Raw genomic sequence first — 27,006 nt, 5'->3', positions numbered from 1 at the left:
ATTCCTCAAGCACCTAGGAATAGAAATTCCATTTGACCCAGCAATCCCATTACTGGGTATATATCAAAAGGATTATAAATCGTTCTGTTTTAAAGACACATGCACACATATGTTCATTGTGGCACTGTTTACAATAGCAAAGACCTGGAACCAACTCAAATGCCCATCGATGATAGACTGGACAGGGAAAATGTGGCACATATACACCATGGAATACTATGCAGCCATAAGAAATGATGAGTTCGTGTCCTTTGCAGGGGCATGGATGAATCTGGAAATCATCATTCTCAGCAAACTGACACAAGAACAGAAAATCAAACACCATATATTCTCACTCATAGGTGGGTGTTGAACAATGAGAACACATGGACACAGGGAGAGGAGCATCACACACTGGGATCTGTTGGGGGGGACTAAGGGAGGGACAGTGGGGGTAGGGAGGTTGGGGAGGGATAACATGGGGAGAAATGCCAGATATAGGTGACAGGGGGATGGAGGCAGCAAATCACATTGCCATGTATGTACCTAGGCAACAATTGTGCATGATCTGCACTTGTACCCTAGAATCTAAAGTACAATAAAATATATATATTATATAAAAAAAACATGGGAGTATGGTATCTCCTCCGTATACTGATTCTTTTTCTTTTGGGTATATACCCAACAGTGAGATTGCTGAATCATATGGTAGCTCAATTTTCAGTTTCTCGAAGAATCCCCAAACTGTTCTCCATAGTGGTTGTACTAAATAACAATCCCATCAACAGTGAACAAGGTTCCCTTTCCTCCACTTCCTCGCCAACATTTGTTATTGCATGATTTTTGAGTATAAGCCATTTTAACTGACATGAAATGGTATCTCCCTGTAGTTTTGATTTGCATTACTCTGACGATCAATGATGTTGAGCACCTTTTCATATGTCTGTTTTTCAATTCTGTCTTAAGATACGTCTATTTGAATCTTTTGCCCATTTTTGAACAGATTATTAGATCTTTTTTCATAGAGTTGTTTGAGCTCCTTATATATTCTGGTTATTAATTTCTTGTCAAATGGGTAGTTTGTAAATATTTTAGTTTGCAAAAACCCATTCTATGGGTTGTCTCTCCACTTTGTTGATTATATCCTTTGCTTTGCAGATGCTTTTTAACTTAATGTGATTCTACTTGTCCATTTTTGCTTTAGTCAACCTGTGCTTGTGGGGTATTACTCTAAATTTTTGCCCAGTCCAATGTCCTGAAGAGTCTCCACAATGTTTTCTTTTAATAGTTTCATAGTTTGAGGGCTTAGATTTAAGTCTTTAATTCATTTTGATTTAATTTTATATATGGTGAGAGATATGAGTCTAGTTTCATTCTTCTGCATATGGATATCCACGCTTCTCAGCACCATTTATTGTAGAGACTATTTTTTCCCCAGTGTATGTTCCTGGCACCTTTGTCAAAAATGAATTCACTGTAGGTGTGTGGATTTGTTTCTGATTTCTCTATTCTGTTCCATTAGCCAACATTTCTGTTTTTATGCTAGTACCATTCTGTATTGGTTACTATAGCTCTGTAGTATAATTTGAAGTTGAGTAATGTAATTCCTCCAGTTTTGTTCTTTTTACTCAGGATAGCCTTGGCTATTCTGGGTCTTTTGTGGTTTCATGTAGAATTTAGGATTACTATTTCTATTTCTATGAAGAAAGCCATTGGTATTTTGATGGCTATTGCATTGATTCTATAGATTGCTTTGGGTAGAAGGAACATTTGGACATCCTCCTTTCTTTTTTGGAATAGTTTGAGTACATTTGATATTAGTTCTTCTTTAAATGTTTGGTTTAAATTCAGCAGTAGAGTCATTGAGTTCTAGGCTTTTCTTTATTGTGAGACTTTTTATTATGGCTTGATTTCATTCTTTGTTGTTTGTTCAGGTTTTAGATTTCTTTGTAAGTTATGTGTGTCTACAAATTTTTCCATTTCTTCTATATTTTCCAGTTTATTGACATATAGTTCCTCCTAGTAGGCACTAATAATCCTTCAAATTTCCACAGTTGTAATGTCTCATTTTTCATTTCTGATTTTATTTATTTGAGTTTTCTCTCTTTTTTTCTTAGTCACACTAAAGATTTATCTATTTTGTTGAACTTTTCAAAAAACCAACTTTTGGTTTTATTGATCTTTTGTGTTATTGTTTTCTTCATTTCAATTTAATTTACTTGAGCCAAGCCTTATTGAAAATATGAACTATTAGTAAGGTTAGAGAAGTAGACATGGCCTTGCTGAAATGTGGGACTCAGGACAGAAGGACTTTACAAAGGGGTCATTTTGAGTTTATTACAAGCAAAGGTCATAAATATAGTGACAGTGTTTTCTCACCTGTGATGGGTGTGAAGAAGGAAGATTTTGCTTGTCACCTACAAATTGTCTTTCCCTGCAACATTTGTACTTAGAATTCCATCAGAGTTATCTGCCCTTCTAACAATAGTTATTTCATTTACTTTCCTTTGCTCTAGACAAATTTCAAGCAGCTCAAGACACATGTTCCTTGAAAAGCTTTTTGTTTTTGATCCAACTGAACCTGTTTCAAACCAGTGTTGTTAGCCCTTAGAGGAGGGACTTGCTGGAAGTTTCACATCTACTCTTATTTGCACTTCCCAAACTTATAAGAAAGTTATGATCATTATTAGTTATTTTGTAGGTGAGAAAATTAAGGTATGTGAGGTTAAAAAACTTGGCCAAGTTCTTATGGAGCTAATATTCTAAACAAGAACTTAAATCCAGATCTGACTCCAGAGCATAGGTCTGTAATCAACACATCCTTAGATCTCAGACTATTAAAATGACAGTTATTGTTTGTTAAATAGCTGTTATGAGCCAGGTACTGAGATAAGGAGTTTCCATTATATTGCTTCAGTAATTCCAGAATGTCCATGCTCAGTGAGGGCTCATTATTGTTTCCCAGTTCTCAACAAAGTGTCTAGCATAAAACAAATATTCAATAAAAATTCATTATATAAATAAGTGAACAACCTTCTGTGGTATTATTGGCCACATTTCATGGATACAGAAAATAAAGCTTGCAGAGATTAACTTGTCTGATGTTACACAGCTAGCAACTAGCAGAGCTCAAAGCTCTACAACCCTGTATCTGTCACAATGTCAAGGGGTTGAGAAATGTCAGCCAATGAAAAGGAAGAGTTCTAGTAGTAATCCTGCAGAAGGAAGACTGCAGCTGCTGAGGCTATTTGGGCTGCTAGAGAAGCCCACCCATTCCTATTTTGTCTTTTTCCACTCCCCAGAATCTGCTCCACTGTTCAAACTTGTGGGCCAATTATGCATGGGGCACAACACATGAGATATAGGTAATTCTCCTTTTCTTCATTAAGGGTGGTTGAATATACCATTACCTTTAGACAATTGTTATTTGGATTATATTGCATTTGCTTTATTCCAAGTCTTCTACATAATCTTGACATAGGCCCTGGGCTAATTTGAAACTCTTCTAAGAGGAGAGCAGCCACAAACTAAATGACCCATTCATCCAAACAAAACATATTTTCGAGGGTCTCCAAGGCTGCTGTTTATCACTATTCTGGCTAAAACCACTGAAGTCCACAGCTTGGACATCTGTCTCCTGAGCATTGTTCCCACGGCCACCAGTCTTTTTCTATATTTCTCTCTGGTTAACTTAGGCATCTGTAATGTGAAAACATACTGAGATACACTGGAGCAAGGATGGGTTTTCCATTTACATAAAGGAATAGGCCAGATTCAGTGGCTCATGCCTGTAATCCCAGCACTTTGGGAGGCTGAGGCAGGTGGATCACTTGAGGCCAAGAGTTTGAGACCAGCCTGGCCAACATGGCAAAACTCCATCCCTACTAAAAATACAAAAGTTAGCCCAGTGTGGTGGCATACGCCTGTAATCCCAGCCACTCAGGAGGCTGAGGCAGGAGAATTACTTGATCCCAGGAGGTGAAGGTTACAGTGAGTTGAGATCACTCCATTGCACTTCAGCCTAGGCGACAGAGTGAGACTCCATGTCAAACAAAAAAAAAGGGGGGAATAATAAAACAAGAGATGGCGAATGGGTAACAGTAAAACCACTTCTGCTAAAATCTAGTTCTAACTATGGCTGCTATGGACAGATCTTATAAATTCGAGAAATAATCTCTGAGCGCCTCTATGTATAAGGACGTTTGTTAGTAGTAGGCCCTGGCAATACAGAAATAAAATTAAATAATTTCCATATTTAAATTTTGCCATATTGAATTAATAGGGACAACAGGCATGCAATAACTAATTGCAAGTTATATGAGAGTTGCAAAAGAGAAACACTAGAGCAAGTAATATGCTAACTGGCTTAGTTTAAGTCACTTGCTCCATACCAAGAAATTCAGGCAGAATCACCTTCTCTAGAAAAACATGGATTCTCAGATAGAAACTGGAGCTAGTGGCAAAGATGTTTGGTAGGCAACCTTCCTGTGTCTCTAGGAAACAGTGGCTTCTATCGTTGATATCTGCTGGATGCCAGGAACTTTACATATATTATCTCAATTATGTGTAAATACATATAGTTTCTTGCAACACAGATGTGAAAACTAAGTCTTAGGTAATTTGTCTAAGGTCTCATAGGTTGGGCTTTGAATCTAGACTGGGATTTTAATCCAACATCCATCTAACTCCAAAGCCCATGAATTTTTTCTACTATTTTAAACTATTTCCAGAACATAATGGTGTTAGGAGCAAATGTGGAGGATTCTAGTCCCAAATTTAGTACTAAGTAACTATATGTCTTTAGACAACTCTTTGTTTTATCTTCTGAAAAAAAAGAGTTGTCTAAAGGATATCTATCCTTACTGAAGAGTTTTCTAAAGGATATCTATCCTTGTTGAAAGGATAAATGGAACAGTAGGAAAATATTCAGATCACATGAAATGCTCTTCACATGTGTGGAATGTTACCAATTATTAAATGACATTATAACGTTGCTTCTGCCCCATACTCTATTATACCTGTATTCCACATTCACTCATAGTCAAGACTTAGAGAGGAGAGAAAGGCCAAGAAGAGTTTCAGGTTGGAATGTTAACACAGAGTCACAGACATGGCCCAATTAATTTTTATTTCCTAAGCCTCAAATTCTTCATCTGTAAAAATCACAGAGGATTCTCATAGTCAAAAAACATGACAAATCCTAAGTTGCTTATATTAAGCTTTCCCTACCTTGACCAGGGCCACAAATTGCTTATGTGCCACAGTGACCTGGAAATCGAAAAAATAGTTTGAATCTAAGTAGGCTATGTTCTGTCATCTCATCAGTTGCAAGTGGTGCTCAGCACTAAGTGAACTGTACTTAATGAATTAAAGATGAAAGAGACAGCAGGGAGCACGAACGCAAGAAAAGACCTTTTATTTCAAATTTATGGGCTCATTATATGACAATTTGGAATCTGCGGGTCAAAATTTTTCCACTCTTTCTGCAATTATTTACTTTCAAGTAAACATGTACAATTGCACATGTACAAACAGCATGTACTTTTTGAAATTATGGTCACATTGGGAATGGAGAAATCAAATTAAGTCCTCATATTGGTAAACCCCCATTGCTATATCTTAGTCATTGAATCTTCTCCAAGAACAGGAACAGAGGGATGATGAGCATAATGGTAAGATTCAGGTTGGCTGTGGGTCTGTGGGTCATATTGTAGATTGCAGAAAACTAACAGCCAGTTCCTCACCCACTTTTTAGCTGTGTGCTCAGGCAAGTTATAGAATCTATGTGTTTGAAAGGACCAGATTCTCTTCATGATGCCCCTTCTTCTTTGATTCTTTCAGCCCCCTACTCTAACTCCCCATCAGGTGGTAATCCTAGCTCTGCTATTTCTCAATGATATAGAACTGGTAACTTACTTCATGGAGACACTCTTCGCATCTCCATCTCCATCTCCATCTTCCCAATGGTATCTTTGGATGGCTTCTTCCTTGTCTGTAAGAACAAGTATTCCACATGAGAGTCCTTTGGAGCCAGTTATTTACATACCAAGCTTCCCTTCCTCTTTCACTTGACTTAATATCTCAATATTTTGTTTTCTGAACTGGGAAATTACAGTAAAGATGGGATGAAATAATGAATATAAGGTGGATTTTTTGAGATTTAAATCTCTTTCCACATAGACCATGAAGCCCATGCGGAGGAAGGATGATAGAACAAGTGTGGTTCCCTAAAAGAATTAGGCATGTTAAAAAGGAAAACTGAGGAAATGTAACAGGAAATACTGTTGAGAGTGTTCATGACACTTTTAACTTCATAAGAAGCTACGCCATGGGTCCAGCTGAGCCAGAAGGAATATTGAAGCTTAAAGAAAGTTCTGAGGTCTGAGACATAGCAATGGCCAAATTGACCCTCAGCTGGGCTGCTCTAGCTCTGAAGGGGATGTAGGGATGGCTTTTCTATCTCATTCCCAGGCAGAGAAGAAGAGAGCAGTGCATACTTTACAGAAAGATCCACAAAGCCCTGAGAGCAGATTCAGCTTAACTGCTACTCTCTCTCTTACTCCTAAGCCAGCTACATGTTATGTGCCTGAGACAGACCTGCACCAGTCCACTGTTTACAAGGGCCTATGAAGACTCAGATAGAGCCATGAAAAGAAGCAATCCACATATCATGTACTTCAGGGGCTACTGTTGGAGCCAAATATTTTCCACTTTCAAAAATATAGATAATGTTGAAACATAAAGGCCCTTTTGAGAATATTCAACCTAGAATTTCTTGAAAGTGCTATCAAGGGAACTTCTACCACATCATCTGCAGAAATTGATTAAAATGCAGATGATAGGGTCTTTTTCAGACCCACTGAATCACACTTTCCAAGAGTGAGCCCAAGAATCTGCATGTTAAAATCCCAGAGGTCTCTGTTGTACCCTGAAATTTGAGAACCTCTGACAAATGTTGGTGCTCTGTGTGGTCAGTCACCCAATATTCACAAGGTAAAATGTAAAGGCCTCTTACTTCAATATCATCTGGAAGGACTGTAACAAATTCAATGTTGAGGTCTTCTGCTAACCATCTTGAATCAGAATTTTGTATGTGTGCTTAAAGTTTGGGAAGCCCAATGCCTTCATTGTATAGGTAAAGAAGCAAGCCCAGAGAGAGTGAGTGATTTGCCCCTGTGGCCGTCGATCTGGATGGTGGCAGAGCTAGGCCCATACCCAGGTCTCCAGACAAGTCCAAACAGCTTGCCCTTATGGTCACCCCTTGAGAGTTATTTATGTCTCAGTTCAGCTTCTGTGGCCACAGCAGTCCTCAGAAGGTTTGGAGGTCAAGAGTGAAATACACAACCGCTCTGGGTAGTTGCATGACCCCAGGTCAAAGCTCCTCTTCCAAGAGATTATGTAGAACAGTTTGAAATTAAAGCAATGTAAAGTCAAAAACCTTTCTTATAAGCAACTGGGTACTGCAGGCTCTTCTTCAGGTGGGATCTCAGGGGACTCCAGAGTAAAGTAGTTTTCTGTTCAAGGAAACTGTTAACTATGGCTTTGAGCCAGACCGAATACAGACACTAAAATGACTTCCAATAATTTACCAAACCCATTTTTTGTTGTTTTTGTAGTTGAAACACATACCTATTAAATAAAAGATAAATGTATGCAGTTTTGTGTTAGACCTTGCCTGAGCCCATAAATCTAATCCCTCAAGCCTATGTATTCGAGATTTTGGCTCTGTCTCCACCTTGTCTCTTCAAGGCTGTGGTCTGGAACACCTCTGGACTGGCAGGCTTTGTCCCAGGATCCTCTAGGGGAATCAAATATAAGGCCACTGACCTCTAAAATGAGAACAATTTCCAAAATGATAAGGCAAGGTAGATTTTCTTTGAGGGATTAAGCAATTGCCACTGACAACAGTGCCATTGTATGATTTGCATTTGGGCTAATGCTTATAATCTTAGCAAGTGTTTCACCAGTGCTACATGATTAGAAAATTGAATGCAGTACCACCTTGAATACATAATTCTGTAAAGAAACAGAACTCAACTGGATTCTGGAGCTTCTAAGAGTAGAGGAAAGAGAAGGCAAGGAAAGGAAGGGAAATTTATAATCTCACGTTTCCAATCAAAGGACATGGTTACAATAATGTAAAGGTCTGTAATCTCTTATCTCAATTGTGAAATTATAAAGCTCTATAAAATGGAAGCAATTTTTTTTCATTATTTTTATGCCAAAACTCATTTGACGGCATGACCTGAATTGTCATGAACTTACTCTTTATCCTTTTTAGTATGAATATTCAGACATTTTTTCCTACAGGAATGTTAATGGCTTAATTATGGGATGTTTCCCAGACATTGCTGAAGGTATTATATAATAAACAGTACATACTCCGTGTTACCTTTCTAAAAATCTGAAAAAAATTAAATGCTAAAGCACAGATAACAGCTTGTGAACCTGCAATAATAATAGCTAACATTTATGGAGGCTGGGTGCAGTGGTTCATGCCTGTAATCCCAGCATTTTGGGAGGCCAAAATAGGTGGATTTGGGAGGATGGATTGCTTGAGCCCAGGAGTTCAAGACCAGCCTGGGAAACATGTTGAAACCTCATCTCTACAAAAAAAATAAATAAATTTGCCAGGTGAGGTGGTATGTGCCTGTAGTCCTAGCTACCAGGGAGCCTTAGGTGGCAGGATTACCTGAGCCCTAGAGATCAAGGCTCCAATGAGCCACGAACATGCCACTGCACTTCAGCTTAGGCAATAGAGTGAAACTCTGTCTCAAAATAAAACGTATGGAGAGCCTGCTATATGCATGAAGCTGTGCTAATCTCTCTTCATCTCATTTAATTTTCATAACATTAGAAAGCAGGTATTATAATCATGTCCATTTTAAAATCTGGAAACTGATTCTCAAAGAGGCTAAACAACTTGCTCAGATTCACACAGCTCATAGATCAAACCAGATCACTTTGGGTTTAGAACTCACATGTTTAACTGTTGAACTGTACCACGTGGGAGAGATGAGCAGTAGTGAAAGACAGTGTGGACTCTTCGTGTGCTTCATGTGGAGGTAGAATAGGGTACCACCCATTCTGTTATTTGAGGGCCAAACTTCTACCTCCAAATATGTCCTCTCCTAATCTCTACTTCTCTGTGACACTGCTAATAATACTTTATTCTTTGAGATTCATCTGGACAGTGTTTTGCACAAGAGCCACCTGCATCAGAAATCAACTGGTTAGCTTGTTAAAATACAGATTCCTGGGATCCATCCCAGACTTATTGAATCAGAATTGCTAGGGGCTGGGTCTGAGTTGATTCTTATGACATTAAACTTTCAATGAACAGTAAATGCCCTGAGAAAAGCCAATCATTAACCCTTATCAAACAATATCTTAGCTATCAATTGACACCTAGCTGGAATGGCAAAAATGAACTTACTGATGGGCACCTAGGAAGTGGAAGATGTCTGGAAGACAGATCAGGAAATTAGAAGGGTGAGATATGGAAAGGAAATTAAAAAGAAGGGTGTGATAGTATCTCCCTACTTTGACAATATGTGGTAAGGGCAGAGTCTCACCACCGGCCATTTTTCATCTACACTGGAAACATTTTGGAAGTAAATCTTTCATTTTTTGCTGCTCAGAGCACCACTCTCTTATCTCATTGATGTAATCACCTTCTGAGGCAAGCAAAATAGCAATCCTCATTAGGTAAAAAAGGAAACAAAGACCCAAATGAGTTCTTCAGGGTCATCCAACTGATTAATGCTAGTAGTTGGATTCATGTTTCTGGCCTCCAATCTCATACTATTTGTCTGCCAATAATTTTGTCATAGGTCTAGAGAAAAGGAACCATCAAATAAAACCTAAGGGAGTCAAGTCTTACATTTTAGAAGATTCAATGATACATATTTTTTCCACCAATGGACAACTTAAATACATTTAAATAATATGCTACACAGGGAAAGGGCAATGAGAGGAATTGAAGTGCAGAATAGTTCAACTGCTATCATATGTTTGGAGTTGTTTTTAACTTTTACTGGTTGCTTTATTTTTGTTACCAATGCTGGAAAGACTGTTGAACATTTTGATCTTTTTACTTTTAAAAATATTCAGTTCTTGTTTGCTAGGTTCTCAACCTTAACTCTTAGTCTTGCATGCCATTTCCATGGCAAGAAAATGCGACCTCAGACAGGGACTAGAAAGATAGAAAACATGGATTAACTGCCATCACAGCAATCATATCCCTACAGCAATGCAGGCTAGGCTTGGGGCACTAGTGGTCAAGTCCAACCAGTGATTATTCTAACTCAAGCTAAGTGCTCTTTAAAGCAGCATTTCTCAAACTTTAACACACATTCTAGTCACCTTGGGAATCTTATTAAAGTGTGAAAAATGATTTAGTAGTTCTGGGGTGAGACCCAAGATTCTGCATTTCTAACAGCTTTGTGGTAGTGCCAATGCCACTTGTTCCCACATCACATTTTAAAGAGCCAGTTGCCTGAACCATCATCATGTCCAAGCAGTGTATACAAATGAGCACATTTATGGTCTTGAGGGAAGTACCATTTGGACAGCAGCCATGATGAGCATGACAGCCGTGATATTAACTAGCTGTGTGACCTTGGGAAAGTATCTTTACCTTTCTGGGTCTCATTTTCTTATCTGCAAAATTATGAATTTTGCCTGGATGATCTCCTGAGATCACTTTGGGTTGTCAAATTTTTTGACTCACTGATGGAAAAAATGATACTTTAGAACAGAGGTGTCCAATTTTTTGGCTTCCCTAAGCCACATTTTAAGAAGAACAATTGTCTTAGGTCACATATAAAATACACTAATGATAGCTGATGAGCTTTTAAAAATCTCATAATGTTTTAAGAAAGTTTACTAATTTGTGTTGGGATGCATTTGTGTTGGGCTGCTCATAATGTTTAAAAAAGTTTACAAATTTGTATTGGGCATTGTATGGCTTTGCATTCAAAGCCATCTTGGGCTGCATGTGGTCACAGGTTGACCAAGCTTGCTTTAGAACAAAGGTTTGGTCTGAGACAAATGGCCGTTATATTACGAGGAAAGGGAGGGAGGAGAGAAAAGTACTGTGACTGTCGTATATATCTTTTTAATCCCAAGTCCTTTTTGTATTCTAAGGTAATTTATTTCTTCCAAATGCAGAACATTGGCCTTCTCCATGAAGAAGAAGCAACATTGAGTGGTGGACAACACTTTCTCGCATCTCTCCAATTCAGCTGTTAGCATCTCCTAGTGTCTTCTTCATAGCTAACAGCTTTGGCTACTTCCTCATGATACTGCCTCTCTGATCACAGAGCAAATCCACTGTCTGTTCATTGGTTTCTAGTACTAGTGCTCAATTCTACTCAATCCCACCTGATTCCAGAGAATTGCACAATTCTTCAGGCAGAGAATCTGATTCTACAGCCTCAAATGCAGTATCCAACCCTGGATAACCTTGCTAAAAGGAGGCAAGTCATGCCTGTCTTGGCCACCACAGTGATGCCTGCATCCTACTGACTTGAGCATCTCACCCAGTTTCATGGTGACCCTGCCAGTCACTCAGAGTTCCTTGCTCAGGTGACAACCTACTTAACAGCTCTCCAGATCTCTAATCCTGCAAATGATGCCCAGATCAAGCTCTTTTTTTATTACCTGTTTCAGAAGTTAGAAAGTTATGGGATCATATCTGGGCCTGACAAGAGTATCTTATTGAAGCAATATGAGAATTTTATTCTTGAGTTCCAGCAGTCACTTGGTGAACCCACAAAACAGGAAATGAATCCTCTAATGAATGCTAAGGTTGACAAAGGAGACAACTCCTCTCAACAGGACCCTGCTACTTTCCAGCTCTTTGCTCAAAATCTGATCTGTAATGAAACCAATCAGAATGGTCGGTTTGAAAAGGCACTAGCTGGTCCCAACCAGGATGAAGAGAGTGTCACAGATATCATGGACAATCTTCCAGACCTGATCACTCAGTGCATTCAGTTGGACAAGAAGCATAGTGTCAGGCCAGAGCTCCTACAGTCAGAGACCCAGTTCCCATTATTGACTTCCTTGATCCAACACCAAGCCCTCGTTAGCCCCACAGATCCACCACCCAAAAAAGGGCCTATGCAGCTGCGAGAAGGCCAGCTGCCTCTCACCCCAGCCAAACGAGCCTACCAACAAGAAACTCAGTTGTGCCTCTACTGCAATCAATCTGGTCACTTCACAAGAGATTGCCTTGCCAAACGTTCTCGAGCTCTAGCAATGACAAATAACACAGCTCACCAGTAAGAAGAGGTCAGGAAAGTCACTTTTTAAACTTATATCCCTCTCACTCCCACCCTTACCAATTTATATCCTGTATTAACTTTTAAAATACAAATGGAGAACTGTGATACCACTTTATAGGCAGTTATGAACTAAAATGCTTTAGAGAATTTAAACAATCAGATCTTGTTCCTTGGCAAGTGACCCCTCACCAAACCTAACTCAAGAATGATGAAAACAATTCACAGGCACTTTCTGCAGTTGGAATTAATTCTCCAAGGGTACCAAACCTGTAGGCAAAACTTTGCCCAGTCTAAGCCACTGAAAATAACCATGGAAGTGCATTGGGAACCTTATCCTCAAGTAGTCACCATCTAGGAGATCTGGGTTGAGTTTGTTGGCCCAAGTCCTGTATCTTGTATGCTTATAATTGAACCCAAGCCTTCACTTTCACCCTTATTTGTCTGTATCCTAGTTTCCTGTTGGCTTAGGACCTTTGGCTGAAGTCCAAATGACATTCCTATATTCTGCTAATATTCTCCTCCTAGAGTTTGGACCATGCTTCACCTATTGACTAGGATCTAGCTTCAGCATAAATCAACCTTCCTGGAACCACAGCTCTGCCACCCTTCTATAGAGCCATGTATTTTGTTTCCATCTAAAGACTCATGCTTTCCCAACAAACAGAACCTCCTGGCTATTTACAAACCAGATTGTATGGGCATTTGAACACTGCATGGAACTGTTGGTCCCTTTTTTTGTGGGCTAGCCCATCAAAAAAAGGTACATGTTTCCAGCTTACTCCTCTCTTCTCTAACATCCCTACTTGAGGTTCCATCATGTCTTATAGCCAAGTAAATATGCTCTAGGATAAGAATTTCTGAAAGGTATTTAGTGAGAGTTGGGGAAGGCGTCTCATAATTACTATGTCTGTAGCATGTTCTTGCTGCCTTGGACAGAGGATCTAGCCAAATAAATCACCACTGATAGCCAGACCCTGAAGTAGTTACTGACTCTAGAAGCCTCAGTGTAGTCACCATCTAGGATTACTGTTGATATTGAGCTCTACCTTCATGGACCGCCTCTGGTTCCTCCATCTAATTGAGGATCTTAAAAAATAGTGAATGGCAAACAACTTCCTAAACTATCTCATCTGAAAAATCCTGGGGAACATACATTGAAACCATCTGTGCACAAAACTTGGGAAGTCGGGGTTTTATCGCTTATGTTTTAAGAAAGTTTACAAATTTGTGTTGGGCTGTACTCTTAGTACACACAAGCTCTGTGTATAGATTCCTGATGCTTCTGAACAAAAGTAGTGTTATGTGGAAAGACACAACTCCTTAACGTGTTAAGACTTCAGCGATGATTACTGTTTGCTGGTAATTGACAGCCCTCTGTTCCCTGCTTCTTGTTGCTGATGTATGCCCCCAAAATGGATATCCTGGAGAAATATCAGTAATCACATATTCCCTAGCAACCATCAAGGCCTCTCAGAACATGAAATGCCATTGTACTTTGGCTTTGTTTCTGGAGAATTGTGCTAACTTTGACAATGCTTAAACCTGCTAGAACCTTACTACTGTCATTCCATAGCACCAACAAACAAATCTTTTCACCCATTAGTGCCTTGCTAGCCACTGTGCCAATCTTATTTGCATTCACAAAGGGTTTTCTTTAACAACGGCATGCTATACAACCAAATTACTCTATATGCTCCCACCACAGAGACCTGAGTGAACATATTCCAGTTATGCTAAGAAATTCTGACTATAGTACTGGGATTGTATGAGATCCTCTAACAAGTAGAGCTATTGAATTTAGAGTGACTCTGAAATTACCTGGAACTATTTTGATCTATCTCCATCAATTCTATAAGAAAGGACTAACCTCATGGCCTCTAGTCACTTTCCTTACCAAACCCAGTATGGTCTTGGAATGCTGAGAGGAACATTCATTTTGTCTAAATCAACAATCTTTTCTTATTTTAGGGCCACAATTCATCATTTTGGGTTCTTTCCCAAAGATACATTACTTTATTTCCTGTTTGGGTATTCTCTTTGCAGCAATGTTACCTTCTTTCCCTAGAAACCTTCAGACTTCATAGTCTCTCAGAAAATATAACCAATCCAGGGCTATGAACTTCAGTTCACCCTCTACTTCTGGGGGTCCCTTATTGAGGTATTTCAAATCAAAGATCTCTTGTACACTATACAATACAATCCAACAGCCAGACTGAGCATATGAATGAGATACTGGAATAAATAATGCTTTACTGTCTACTGGCAACTATTTTACCCATTCAAAATTTTTGTTATAGTGACACCATTCATTATATGCTGTCCTTTTCAACTAGAATGACTCATGATTTAGCATAAAGAGAGTTACAAGGGTGTGTCCTCAGAAATTAAAACTATATGAATTTCTATGAGAGTAAAACTACTTAGAATCTACAGAGAACAGATGAATTATAATCTACTCAAAGATACAGTCAACAACTGCAATGGCTTGGGGAACCACCAGGTCCAGCCAAGGTTATAGCTTTAAGGAAGCAGATCTGCTCCATATTGATGCCACTTGACGAGATAGAATCTAAACATTTTATGATAAGTCTGAAGAATTTGTTAATGAGAGAATAGTATTCACGGAGCACAGAAAAGCAAGAACTTAAATAAAAAGAACATTGGTAATCCCCCTAGATTCAGAGATGAGTTGTTGTCCAGCAGACTATTTGGTGTGTCCATCCCAGCAATGGCCATCCCAATTTGTGTCAGCCATTAAGATGGCCACCTAACCCCATTGCAATGATTCCATTGTCTCAAAGTAATTTGATTGTAATTAGTTTCCCTTATGAACTTTGTTATGGAGAGAAAATTTGCTAACCAGCTGACATGAATGTTCTAGCCTATTTCAGATTTAATTCTCATTATAATTGAATAAATTGGTGTTTGTCTTATACATCAGTTTTTGTGGGTTTAAATAGCATCTATCCTGATTCTAATCACCTCTGAGTACACTGAAAAAAATAAGATTCTCATTTCGCAAAGTCAGCACCATAGTGTGAATCATCGTGAGTCTACTGAACATTGGCCTCCCTGGGAACTTTTCCCCAACAGTCAGCCAACTTCCCTTATCTCCCTCATTTGTCTATAGCTGTAAGAAAATTCCTAAATACCTACAGTTTTCACTTTCTGCATTTTCCTTCACTTGCATCCTGCCATAAGCAATTGCCTTTTACAGTATTTCATAGTTCAGTCTACCTGTCAGAATAATCTGGCATGGATGAAACATAACACATGATTGTAGACATGAGCCACTGAAATACACCATTAGAGAGGGAGAAGTGTATGACCGGCCTCATTCTCACCACTTCCATTCTGTCCAGATGACAATGCACAAGACCCATACTGTCACCGTCCTTAGATTTATGCAGGATGATGCAACAAACATCACCCTTTTTTTTGAATTCTAGAAGATCATTTCTAGATCTTCTACCACAATATTCATCTCTGAAGCAAAATAAAGAATTTAGTATATGCAGAATTTCTACCACCATCTGGGCAAAATCTAACATCTCATGCCCTTAAAAGGGTTCTGTGTGTTTGTTTCATATCTGTATAACCCTGTCACATTGGTGTCACATTGGTGGCCTGTTTCATTGCCTCCCTATGATGGCCCAAACTTCATTTGACCAAGTGAATGGAAAAACCTTCAAGAGAATTTAGTGTCATGGATCTTCAATGTCATCTTAGGGCAAGAGTCACTGACCCCATTTCAAAACCAAGAGTCCCAGAAGTGAGTTACACCATTTACTAGAGTCACAAGAACTATCTTAGTCAATATGTCTTAGTACCCAGACCACACTGTCCTATCATTTACATCCACTATGGTTTTGAGCATTCATACTTATTGGTATAACTTCCTGGTATCAGCTGTGTTTCTTAGGTCTGTTTGGACTTGCTTCCTGCTCACTGATTTCTAGTATTTACTCTACATAGCTCTAGTTCTCTTATCTAGCCAGCTCAGTGATAAGTCAGTTGTGACTATATTCCAAAAATCCCACTTGCTTCATAGTAAGCCAGTGAAGGACTATGTAGAATTTCAGTTTTCTCTATACATAGAAAACTCATCCTTTTAGGCATATAATGTGGCTTTGCGGACATCTAGGGAAAGGGAACTAATAGTTGGTGAATGCCTACTTTATGCCAGGCACTGTGCTGAAAGCTTTATTAATGATGTCTATTTAAATACCATATGACTAAAAGATGGAATATCTATTTCTGGCATTTAATGCTCACCACACATTTATGAGCTAGGTGCTATAAATTCAATTTAAAGATGATGAAACTAAGGGTTAGAACAGTTAGGTAACCTTCCCAAATTCATCAAGCAGTAAGTGGTTAAACTAGATTTTGAAAGTGTATCTTTTTGATGCCAGAGCCTTGTGATCTCTGATAGAAACTCTCTAATTCATAGCCCTCCTGATTACCATAACTTACTCAATTACACATCCCATAAGCACTTCATGAAGAGAGGCTAATCTAGTAACTGGTATTCACATAACCACTGATTGAAACTCTTGTTCTAAACAACAGTCTACAAAGGAATCATGAAACAAATCAACACCTTTCAGGAATTTGTAATTTCATTTGTGTTTCTAATGAGTTGGGGAAAATTCCTTGACACCTCTAAAAATACACTACGTCTCCATTACTGATTGGGTAGGCTCTCACTTATTGAGTCAGGAATCTAACAAAGGTTTCTGACTAACACAAAGGCTTTATATTTCAGTAGCTCTTCATTCAAAGCCATTGAGTCTTTTTGAAAAATGATGTTTATAGTGGCTGCAGGAATGCCAGGAGACAATTTCAACATCTTCTGATTATTGTTATCTGCCATGGTCATAGGAAAATCAATATTAAAATAAGAGTTTGGTTAATTCAGATAGCAGTTAGCCATTTAAATTTGAAAACTCCCTTCATGGTGTCAACCTCAGGGAATATCTGGTCTAACAATCTGACTCTGAAGAGAATTTATGAAAAGATAGTTTTGTTCTCTTTCACATTCGCCATGAGTTTGGGAACAACTATCAAATATCATGTTTCCCTTAATTGCCTATGATAATTCTATCATCCATGAGTTTTTTTTATTACGTCTACTTGTTTTCATCCTGTAACATCTTATGGGTCAATAGAGACCACAGGTTTAATACCTGCCATTTAAATCAGACTTCCCCTTACATGCATTAACTTCACCTATGTATAATGTAAAGGCATCCCCCCTTTCCATTCAATTATTCCAGGAAATGAAGGAGTCTGTGTTGATGCTGTTACCTTATACATGATTTTAGAGGTTTGAAATAATAAGTTACTGGAAATTTATTATATGCCAACTGTAAGAGTGGTGGATTTATGTGCATAATTCCCATTATAGCTTCATGAGAAGGCACTATCAATATTCTCATTTTACGGATGAAAACAAGTAAACTCAGAGTTTAAGTAACATGTCCAAGGTCGCTAGCTAGTAGATCATAGAGCCAGGATTAATATTTGGGTCTCTCTGACAGAAAAAGCCATGTTCTTCACTACTATACTACCTGTCCTTCCCAGATTCGTGTCCTAGGCTAAAATGTCCTCATCTTTTTAGTGGATGCTTGTGTGTTCACCTACCTAGACCAGTAATCATCCAGCATGCCCTTTCCAAACTTTCACCAGCTCTACTGTCTTTAGCAGAGGACAATCATCACAAATGTACCCAGCATTCCAGGTCTGCACACTAAATAAATTTGAATAAGATATAATTTTCTTATTTATTATTAATGCTTCCTAAAAATGATTCCAAAACCTTCTCGGTCTTTCTGGGTTTTGTCAGTACCTTGAGGAAAAAAGTCATTGTAGATTCTTCCCTAAAGGCCACAAGTCTCTTCCCCGAGTTGAAGTTGATGGCACTAAGCCCATTACCTTAAAAATGTAGTTAGAATATGATGTAATAAATGGATGTTTTTAAACTGATGTTGAAGTTTTTTCTTCTTAGTGCTTTCACAAGTTTTTCCTATAGTTTTCCCCCACTGGCTTCCTTAATAACAATTATAATAATAAGTAACAACTACTATTTATTGATCATTCATTACATGTTGGGCATTGTGTCCTTTAATTTATGTTCATTTTCTCTTTAAATTCTCACTACCTTCTTAGATAGATGTTATTATTATACCTATTAAGCAGATGAGAAAATTGAGCCTTGGAATAATTAAGGACATTGCCCATGGACACAGAGCTAATAATAGAGGGAGAATTCAAATGCACCTACATCTATCACCAGAGACCATACTCCTACATAGTACATTACTATCTATCTACAACAGGAGTCCACAAACTATCATCTATGGGCAAAAATCTAGCCTACTGCCTATTTTTATAAATAAAATTTTATTGGAACACAGCCATACCCATTTATTTCTATATTGTCTATAGCCGCTTTCATATTATGACATTATATGGCCCACAAAGCCAAAAATATTTGCTATCTGGTTCTTTACAACTTTCCTGACCTTGAATCTATAATATGTAGGGAATCCATGAGCCCCACATCACCCGTGGGTACCCCGAGTTTGGTGGCGACAAAGGAATGAGAAAAAGACAGATGAGAAAAAGTGAGACCAGAGGGCCATCACTTTATTACTCTAGAGGAAACAGTGAAGGCCCCAAGCTCTGATCATCCACTCTATTTATTGGTTATGATCACTTCGATTTACAGGGTAGGAGTGGAGTAATGGTGGGGAGAGAGTGATGGTGGAGTGAATCAGTGAGCCAGAACTGGTGTGTCATTCTAAGGATTGATAACAGTGGCGTTTTGGGAGTTTCACAAGACAAGAACATGTGGTTATCTTTAGCTTATTATCTATGTACAGCTGATGGAACCTGAGCCTTACAAGGAGCCTACAAGTCTGGCTACGTCATAGTGCTACAAAGGGGTTCTACGTCCTTGAGCACAATGTTTATGGTAACAGAGCAAAGTCACCCTGTACTGGAACACAGGGTATGAAGAGGCCTTCCTCCTCAGAGGCCTCCTGCGGCCTTCCGCAGTTTGTGGTTCCTTGTTTATATGTTACTCATAACCAATTTATGTAGGCACTCTGTAAGTCCTTTCTCCTTTGCAGTGTTTTCCAACATAATATACTGAAGTATTAAATAAGACCCTGGGACAACTGACTTTCTAGATTTCTTGTTTCAAATGGCCCATTTGTCTCTAGTTTTTGTTTCCTGCTTCTAAATTAGCTCCATATGATGAATTGATGGGATTAAATAGTCTTGGCTTAGAGACTTATCTAGAACATTTTTCATAGACTAAATAAATGTTTCTCTGGTGCTCTTAAGCAATACCCATGCTTTCTGTACCAAACAACTCTAATAGATTGGCCAGGTATGGCTGTGGGAGACATTTACTGTTTGTCTCCTCACCAAGTATTCTACTTTTGGCAATGGTTTCTAATTTTCATGTGGAAATCTAACTTCTCCCCACTTTAGTCCACCTTCCTGGGTGATATTCCACCTCCAACCCTGGTATCCAGGCCTAAGTAAATCATCATATGGGTTTTCCCTGGCCACTGTGACTATTCCAAGAGTAAAATGAATTTTATGACTTTTTGGGAGAGGGCTCTGATTTTTTATTTATTGGAATGGGATATAGAAGTAGTAGCTCTGATTGCCAATGACAGTCATCTTTGATTAGGAGAAGAGACCCCATTCGATTAGAATGGAGACATCCTGAGAAAGTAGAACTGATGGGTAGGGAGGAAGAAATCAAAACCTGATGATGGTTTCATGAATCACTGAATCCAGGTGGACCTGAAGGTGTTTAGCCATGTGCGCTAAGAAAATTTTTTTATAAAAGCAACCTTTGTAGGGTTTTCTCTCTTTCGCAACCAGTCTGATACAATGACTTTCCCCATTGAAACTACACTTTTTTTAGCCCAATTGCTTGTAACAACTTGAGTAGTAATAGCAAAAAGTTGTTAGTTGCCTAGAAATAGCAACAAAGTTCCCACATTGTTGTAGTGGTATTAGGCAAAAACCATCAGTATTATGCATTCTGCCACACTTTTAATCTTTTAATACAGAAATTCCCAGCTTTACTACCAGGAGAAGATTTTCATAGTCTTCTGGATTTATGAGTTTTTGTTTGACCCACCAGGGAGATACAGGCTGATCCTGTATAGGCCAATCACCCTCCAAAAGGATTACAAGCTTCTGCTCCAAAGTCCTGTCATTACTTAATAAACAAATGTAAGATGGCTCCATAGGGTTTGTGGGGCAACTTGTGGCCCGGAACCTTTCTCATGATCAACACCTGAACCTTTGCCAAGTACATGGCAAGATAGCAAAATATAGTGGTTAACAGTGGGGAACTCTGTGGGCAGTCAGAATGCCTTCATTCAAATGTTGGCTCTACCTCTCACTTGCCACATAGCCATTTGCCATTTCTTTAACCTGCCTGTTCCTCGGTTCCTATTCTGTATAGTGCTGTTATGAAGACTAAATGAATTAATATTTATGCTAATTTAAAATAGTGCCTGGCACAAAATAAGGATAATGTATTTGTCATATTAAAACATTAATAAAAGGCATACAAACGTTCGATAGACATTTTAAAGATATATGCAAAGGTTCTGTCAAAATATACATGGTCCCACACCATATAACATATGATGGAAATACTAATGCAAATACCTTTGAATAAGAAATGATGTTTAACTTGATACTCAGAATAGGTTATTCTTGTCAAACTCTCAATCCTATCACATGGACTCTTATCTCTTGGGACTATTGTAGACATGACCTTGCTTGGAGACTACATATGGATAGAAGTCAATATGAACATATAAGCCTCTCCCTTTCTCAACCAGTGATGCATTTCCGCTTTTCTCCCTTTGTTGGGGTCACCACCTGTGGGGGTCTGTCCTGCAGACCCTGACTCAGTGATAGATGAGTAAAGTACACTGACACACAGATATTATGCATTGCAAGTTTGACTGAGTGTCCAGGCAGCTTAAGGACTCCCTGGAGAGTGTTATTAAACAGTTGCAACCACTGGCCCCCACACACTAGCCTCGCTGGCCTTTTATCAGCACACATTAAATGACAAAAACTCTGAGTCAACACCACTAGAGGTTGAAGATTAAAGGGCAATTTCCAATGCCCAAAGCAAACACCATTAGTGGGTAATGTCCCTGGTTGACCTCCCCCCACCCAAGAGGGCCATCCGGCTCAAAAGTTAATTTTAAGACCACAGGAGTAAGCAAGTTATTCAGATAAACTCCACCACATACCCTGGTTATTCGCTTTTCTTATTAACTAAATGTAAAGGGGATTTAGGCTGCCTTCTGCCTAAACTACTAAAACTATGTAAACTTCTTGGCCTTCCAAGAAGGTTTGTGACTATATTTTATAACTTTCTCTAATATTTTTCCCTTAATATTTTTTGCCACCACCCTAAGTGAATCTCCACATCCCTTTACCCCAAAAGACATGAATCACAATTTTAGAGATGTGTTTTTGTTTCATTTCGGCAGCTAGGAAGGACTAGGTTGAGGATTCTTAAATTTCTTCTGATGTCACCCATGTTTCCTGCACTCCCTTAAGCCCATGATAATCCCAATTCAAATAATCTTTATTTATTTATTTATTTATTTATTTGAGACGGAGTTTCGCTCTCGTTACCCAGGCTGGAATGCAATGGTGCGATCTCGGCTCACCACAACCTCCGCCTCCTGGGTTCCAGCAATTCTCCTGCCTCAGCCTCCTGAGTAGCTGGGATTACAGGCACGCGCCACCATGCCCAGCTAATTTTTTTTTTTGTATTTTTAGTAGAGACGGGGTTTCACCATGTTGACCAGGATGGTCTCGATCTCCTGACCTTGTGATCCACCCGCCTCGGCCTCCCAAAGTGCTGGGATTACAGGCGTGAGCCACCGCGCCCAGCCCTCAAATACTCTTTGAACACTTACCTAACCCTGTGCCTAGCACTATGCCACAAAATATAAGAAATGCAAAGGAGTGAAAGCTAAGGTCTTTAGACTTGAAAATCTTACAATATGATTGAGAAGACAAGAAGGAAACAAAGGAAACAATGCAAGGAAATTACTGATTTTGTTTCTAAACTTTCAATACTGACCACAGATAGAAGAGATTTAAAGAAATCTATCCTAATGCCACAATTCCTTCAGCATTTGAGCTGGTTATACAATTTGTGGGAACCAATACAAAGTGAAGATATGGAGCCTCTAGTTTAAAAAGCAGGGGGAGAAAAATGTCATTAGAGGTACTACACAATTTGTTTCTCATGTAGTCTCACTCTTACCCTATAATAGTAAGAGATTTTTTTAATTAAAAAAACAAATTCAAATCTACATAAAGCCTGAAAGAAAGTGCGGTGGAAGCCTAGTATACGTTTGTATTAGTTTCCTGGAGCTCTTCCAATGAATTACTATAAACTTGGTGGCTTACAAGAACAGAAATTTATTTTTGCACAGTTCTGGAGGCTAGAAGTCTGAGATTAAAGTAGTGGTAGAGCCACGCTCCCTATAAGAAAGAAACATCTTTCTTTTCCTCTTCCAGCTTCTGATGACTCCTGGCATTCTTTGGATTATGGCAGTAAAATTTTAATCCCAGCTTCTGTCTCTACATGGCCTTATGCCTTTGCCTCTGTGTCCTCTACTTTCTCTTCTAAGGAAGGAGTCATTGGATTAAGCCACCCTAAATCCAGCATAATATCATCTTGAGATCCTTACTTTAATTATATCTACAAAGACTGTACTGTCCAAATAAGTTGACATTCACAGATACTAGGAATTAGGACTCAGAAATATCTTTGGGGATGGGTGGCAGGGGGCAGTATTTGACCCACTACAATCCTTTAGCTAGTTTCACCAATTTTTAATATTTTGCAAGCTCTTTTTTCTTTCTCTGTCTCTACCATTCTATCTCTCTCTCTCTCCTTCTCAATTTTGATTGCCCTTTCATTCCTGAAAGATAATTTTGCTGGATATGAGACTTATTGCAAATTCTGAAAATTACAAATATCATGGCACTTCCACTCTAAATATTTCAACAGGCACCTCTAAAAATAAGGAATTTTTCTACATAACATTTGAGAAATTTAACATTAATATAATTGTATCATCTGTCATTCACTTCATATTTTATTCTTCCATTCCCCTAAAATTGCCTTTAATAATTTTGTTTATGATTCAGGATTCAATTGAAGTCCACCTACTGCATTTGGGTTCTGAAGTCTCTTTAGTTTCTTTTAATATTGATTAGTCTCCTGCTATTCTTGCTGCTAATTTGATGTTCATGACATTAATAGTTTCCAAAAGCCCAGGTCCATTCTATAATGTATAATATTCCATGTTCTGGACTTTTCTGATAGTTTCTTCATGATTATATTCAAGTTAAACATTTGGAAAAACGCCACTACATAGGTAATGCCCAGAGTGTTGGTATGTCCCTATATTGCTGATTCTGGGATTGATTCCATGGTTAAGTTGCAAATCTATCAGATCTCTACACTGTAAATGTATCTTTTTTCTTTGATAGTTAAAATTAAATATGGGATGATACCCTAAGACTTTTTCACTATCTATCTTAACAACTCTTTACCCAATGGTTTTAACCTCCAGTAATGATCTATGCTTACCCTTGCTATTACACTGGGATGATGTAAAATGGTAACTTACTAATTCTAACATTCTTTCTACATTTATTAGCTAACATTCTTCCATAAAGAAGAAGCGCTTCGTCTTTTTCTCTCTCTTTCTTTACTATGATTGTGGAATTAATAATTATTTTACTATCCAATGTAATATTTATTTATTTTACTTCCTGGCATTCCAAGATATTCTTTTATTGTTTTCTTTCTGTTTCAAGAACTTCTTGAAACAGAAAAGTTCTATTATGGTGGGTGTATTCACCACAAGTTTTCTTTTTTCTTTGCTTGTCTTAATCTAAGAATTTCGATTGCCCTTTGATTCCTGAAAGATAATTTTGCTGATATGGGACTTATGGGTGATAGCTCTTTATTATTATTATTTAATAAGTCTTATGCCACTTCCCTCTGGCCCCATGATTTCTGATGAAAAATCTGCTGTCTTTTGATTTTCTTCCCCACTCTAGGTAAACTGTTGTTTGTCTCTTACTGCTTTCAATATTTTTTCTGTCTTTTATTTTCAGAAATATAACTACAGTGTCTCTTAGAGTGAATCCCTTTGGGCTTATCCTGTTTGAAATTGCTAAACTTCTTGAATATGTACTCTAATGTCATTGCCAAATTAGAGTTTCAGTCATTATTTCCTTGAATATATTTTCAGCTCTGCCTCTTTCCACTCTCTGAGACTCCAGTAATATGAATATTAAATCTTTTGTTATAGTACCACAAGTCCCTGAGGCTCTGTTCAGTTTTTAAATTCTATTTTCTCTCTGTTGTTCAGGTTGGGTAATTACTGGTGTTCTATCTTCCAGTTCATTATTTCTTCTGTCCCCTCCATTCTGCTATTGAACCCATCCATTGAATTTTTTTAAAAAATATTTGGTTTATAATATTTTTTAATTCAAAAATTCCCATTTGGTTATCCTTTACATTTTCTATTTGTTTGCTTAAGCTTTCTTCACTATTTCTATTTTTTTCATTTTTATGTTTATAATTGCTTATTAGAACGTTTTTATGATGGCTATTTTAAAATACTTGTCAGATAATTCTAACACATCCATCATCTTGTTATTGTTAACCTGTCCTCTCATTCAATTTGAGATTTTCCAGTTTCTTGGCATAAGGAGTTATTTTTTATTTTTACTATATTCTGGACATTTGGGGTATTACATTAGGCAACGTGGGGTCTATTTAAGCCTTCTGTTTTAGCAAGTCTCCTCTGATGCTGCAACAGTAGAGAACAGGGGTACTTTTATGTTACTGTACGATGGGGTAAAAGTCCAGGTTTCCCCTTGGCTCCTCTGATACCCTGTGGGGGAAGGGTGCCTCATTACTGCTGGGCATGAGTGGGAGTTTAGGCTCACCACTAAACTTCCACTGCTACTACCCTGGCTGAGGAGGGGAGGAATACCTTGTACTCTTCCTACATGGCCTTCACTGATACTAAGAGGTGAGGGACAAACTTCATAACCACTGAGCAATGGTGAAATTCCTGGCTTGCCACTTAGCCATCTCTGACACCACCTCACTGGGAAGGAAGGAAGATTGTCTTATTATCATTGGTTTGAAGTGGAAGTCCAGGCTTCCCAAGGAGGCGCATTACCTTATTTGGCCCTCTCTGACACCATCCCAGCAGGTTGGCAATTAGGTATCTGGTGAGGGTAGAAGTAAATACTGCCCATTATAACTTTGCTGGCATGGGAGGATGGGACTACAGTTATGTTCTATGATGCCTGGCTGGAGTAGAGCATTAATTGTCTAAAAGTTTTCTATTCTCAAGGAAACATCTAGCAAAAGTATGTTTTCAGCTTCATCCAGTGGCTTTCTTTCACCTTAATTCTGTAATACCGTTTTCCTTCACAGACCTTTTGGTACATGAAGTTAGGAAACTAAGCAGTAGCCCCTAGAAATATCAGTATATGTCAAGATTCTTCCTGGCTTCTCCTAAAGTTCATCTTAGTTTTGTTTAATTGCTGTATATTAATTGTCTTAAAAACACTGATATCCATTAAAGCATCTCACTATGTTTTATAACAAGAGAAAATGATGGTGGCCAAGGAAAAGCCCTGTCCCCCAGAATGCCTTTTTTCCACTTCCAGAATTCAAGTTAGCATGTAATTCCTTTATTTTGAATCCAGTGACCTCTAGGTAAATGCAAATGCCCATGGTAGAGGCCCACATTAAGCTTTGACATTTATTTAAGTGAGGATGACTATAATGTGCATGCAAATATTTCTCAAGAAAATAGATGTTATATCAAGTGTTCCTACCACAAAAACCAAAAGGACATAGGAAACTTTTAGAGGCTATGGATATGTCTATTACCATAATTTTAGTAATGATTTCACAGTTATATGCATATATTCAAACTCATCAAATTGTATATATCAAATATGTGCAGTTTTTGTATATCAATTATACATCAATAAAGTGGTGTTGCAAAGTATATTTTAATATTGTGTTAATTTTACTTAAATTTTTAAAACAAAAGTAAATTAGGAAAAAAAATGTATCACCTAGTGTGGGATTGGGGTATTCGTCAGGCAAAGGATACAGAAAGAGAAGACAGGAGCTGAGGAAAGCAAACTCCTCCCTTCCTGGGTTTTGCTGTTGGCTTTGAGTACCTGGAGGCTTGACCTTTAATTAGGATTCCAGATTTTGTGTTGATTGCTGCTGAATTGACAAGGGTTTGGATGCTGCCTCCACAGCCATCTTTCACTTGTTGTCTATCCCATTTATCCTCCTGAGGACAGTGTTAAATTAATCAATGGAAATATCCAAGTCCAGACATGCTGGGAGCCTCTGTACAGTGACGTTTTATTAATGTAAACAATTACATTTCTAAAGTGCAGTACATTGTTCCCAGGCTAGCATATCAGTTCCTCAGCCCAATTCAGTGGTGAATCACAAAAAATGGTTGCCAGCTTTAGAATGCCTTTTTTATTCTCTTGGCCTACAAAAGACTGGAAATCTGGCCTTTAGACTTTATAGTCCTGTAGATTTGAATGTAAGCACATTGTCTTAGCAATTTAGACTTGTTAAAACAAGCATCTT

At 38.3% G+C, this 27,006-nt stretch overlaps 2 protein-coding genes across 2 annotated transcripts in view; one reads left to right on the top strand and one right to left on the bottom strand.

The window, feature by feature from the left end:
• Positions 1-27,006, bottom strand: part of LHFPL1 (LHFPL tetraspan subfamily member 1) — a 207,849-nt gene that overhangs the window by 9,638 nt on the left and 171,205 nt on the right. Inside the window, exon 5 of the mRNA XM_012451770.2 lies at positions 5,896-5,971. The gene's annotated coding sequence lies outside the window, so the exon portion shown is untranslated. The remainder of the gene's footprint in view (positions 1-5,895; positions 5,972-27,006) is intronic.
• RTL4 (retrotransposon Gag like 4) lies at positions 6,308-12,270 on the top strand. Its single transcript, XM_064383877.1, is given in 3 exon segments — positions 6,308-6,358; positions 8,261-8,336; positions 11,336-12,270. Coding segments are annotated over 3 exon segments (1,062 nt in total).

This window comes from Aotus nancymaae, unplaced genomic scaffold (genome assembly GCF_030222135.1).
Source record: "Aotus nancymaae isolate 86718 unplaced genomic scaffold, 86718_ANA_hifiasm-v0.15.2.pri h1tg000004l, whole genome shotgun sequence".
NCBI classification, from domain to species: Eukaryota; Metazoa; Chordata; class Mammalia; order Primates; family Aotidae; genus Aotus; species Aotus nancymaae.
The sequence above is the reverse complement of the archived record's forward strand: the minus strand, read 5'-3'. Positions and strand labels throughout refer to the sequence as shown.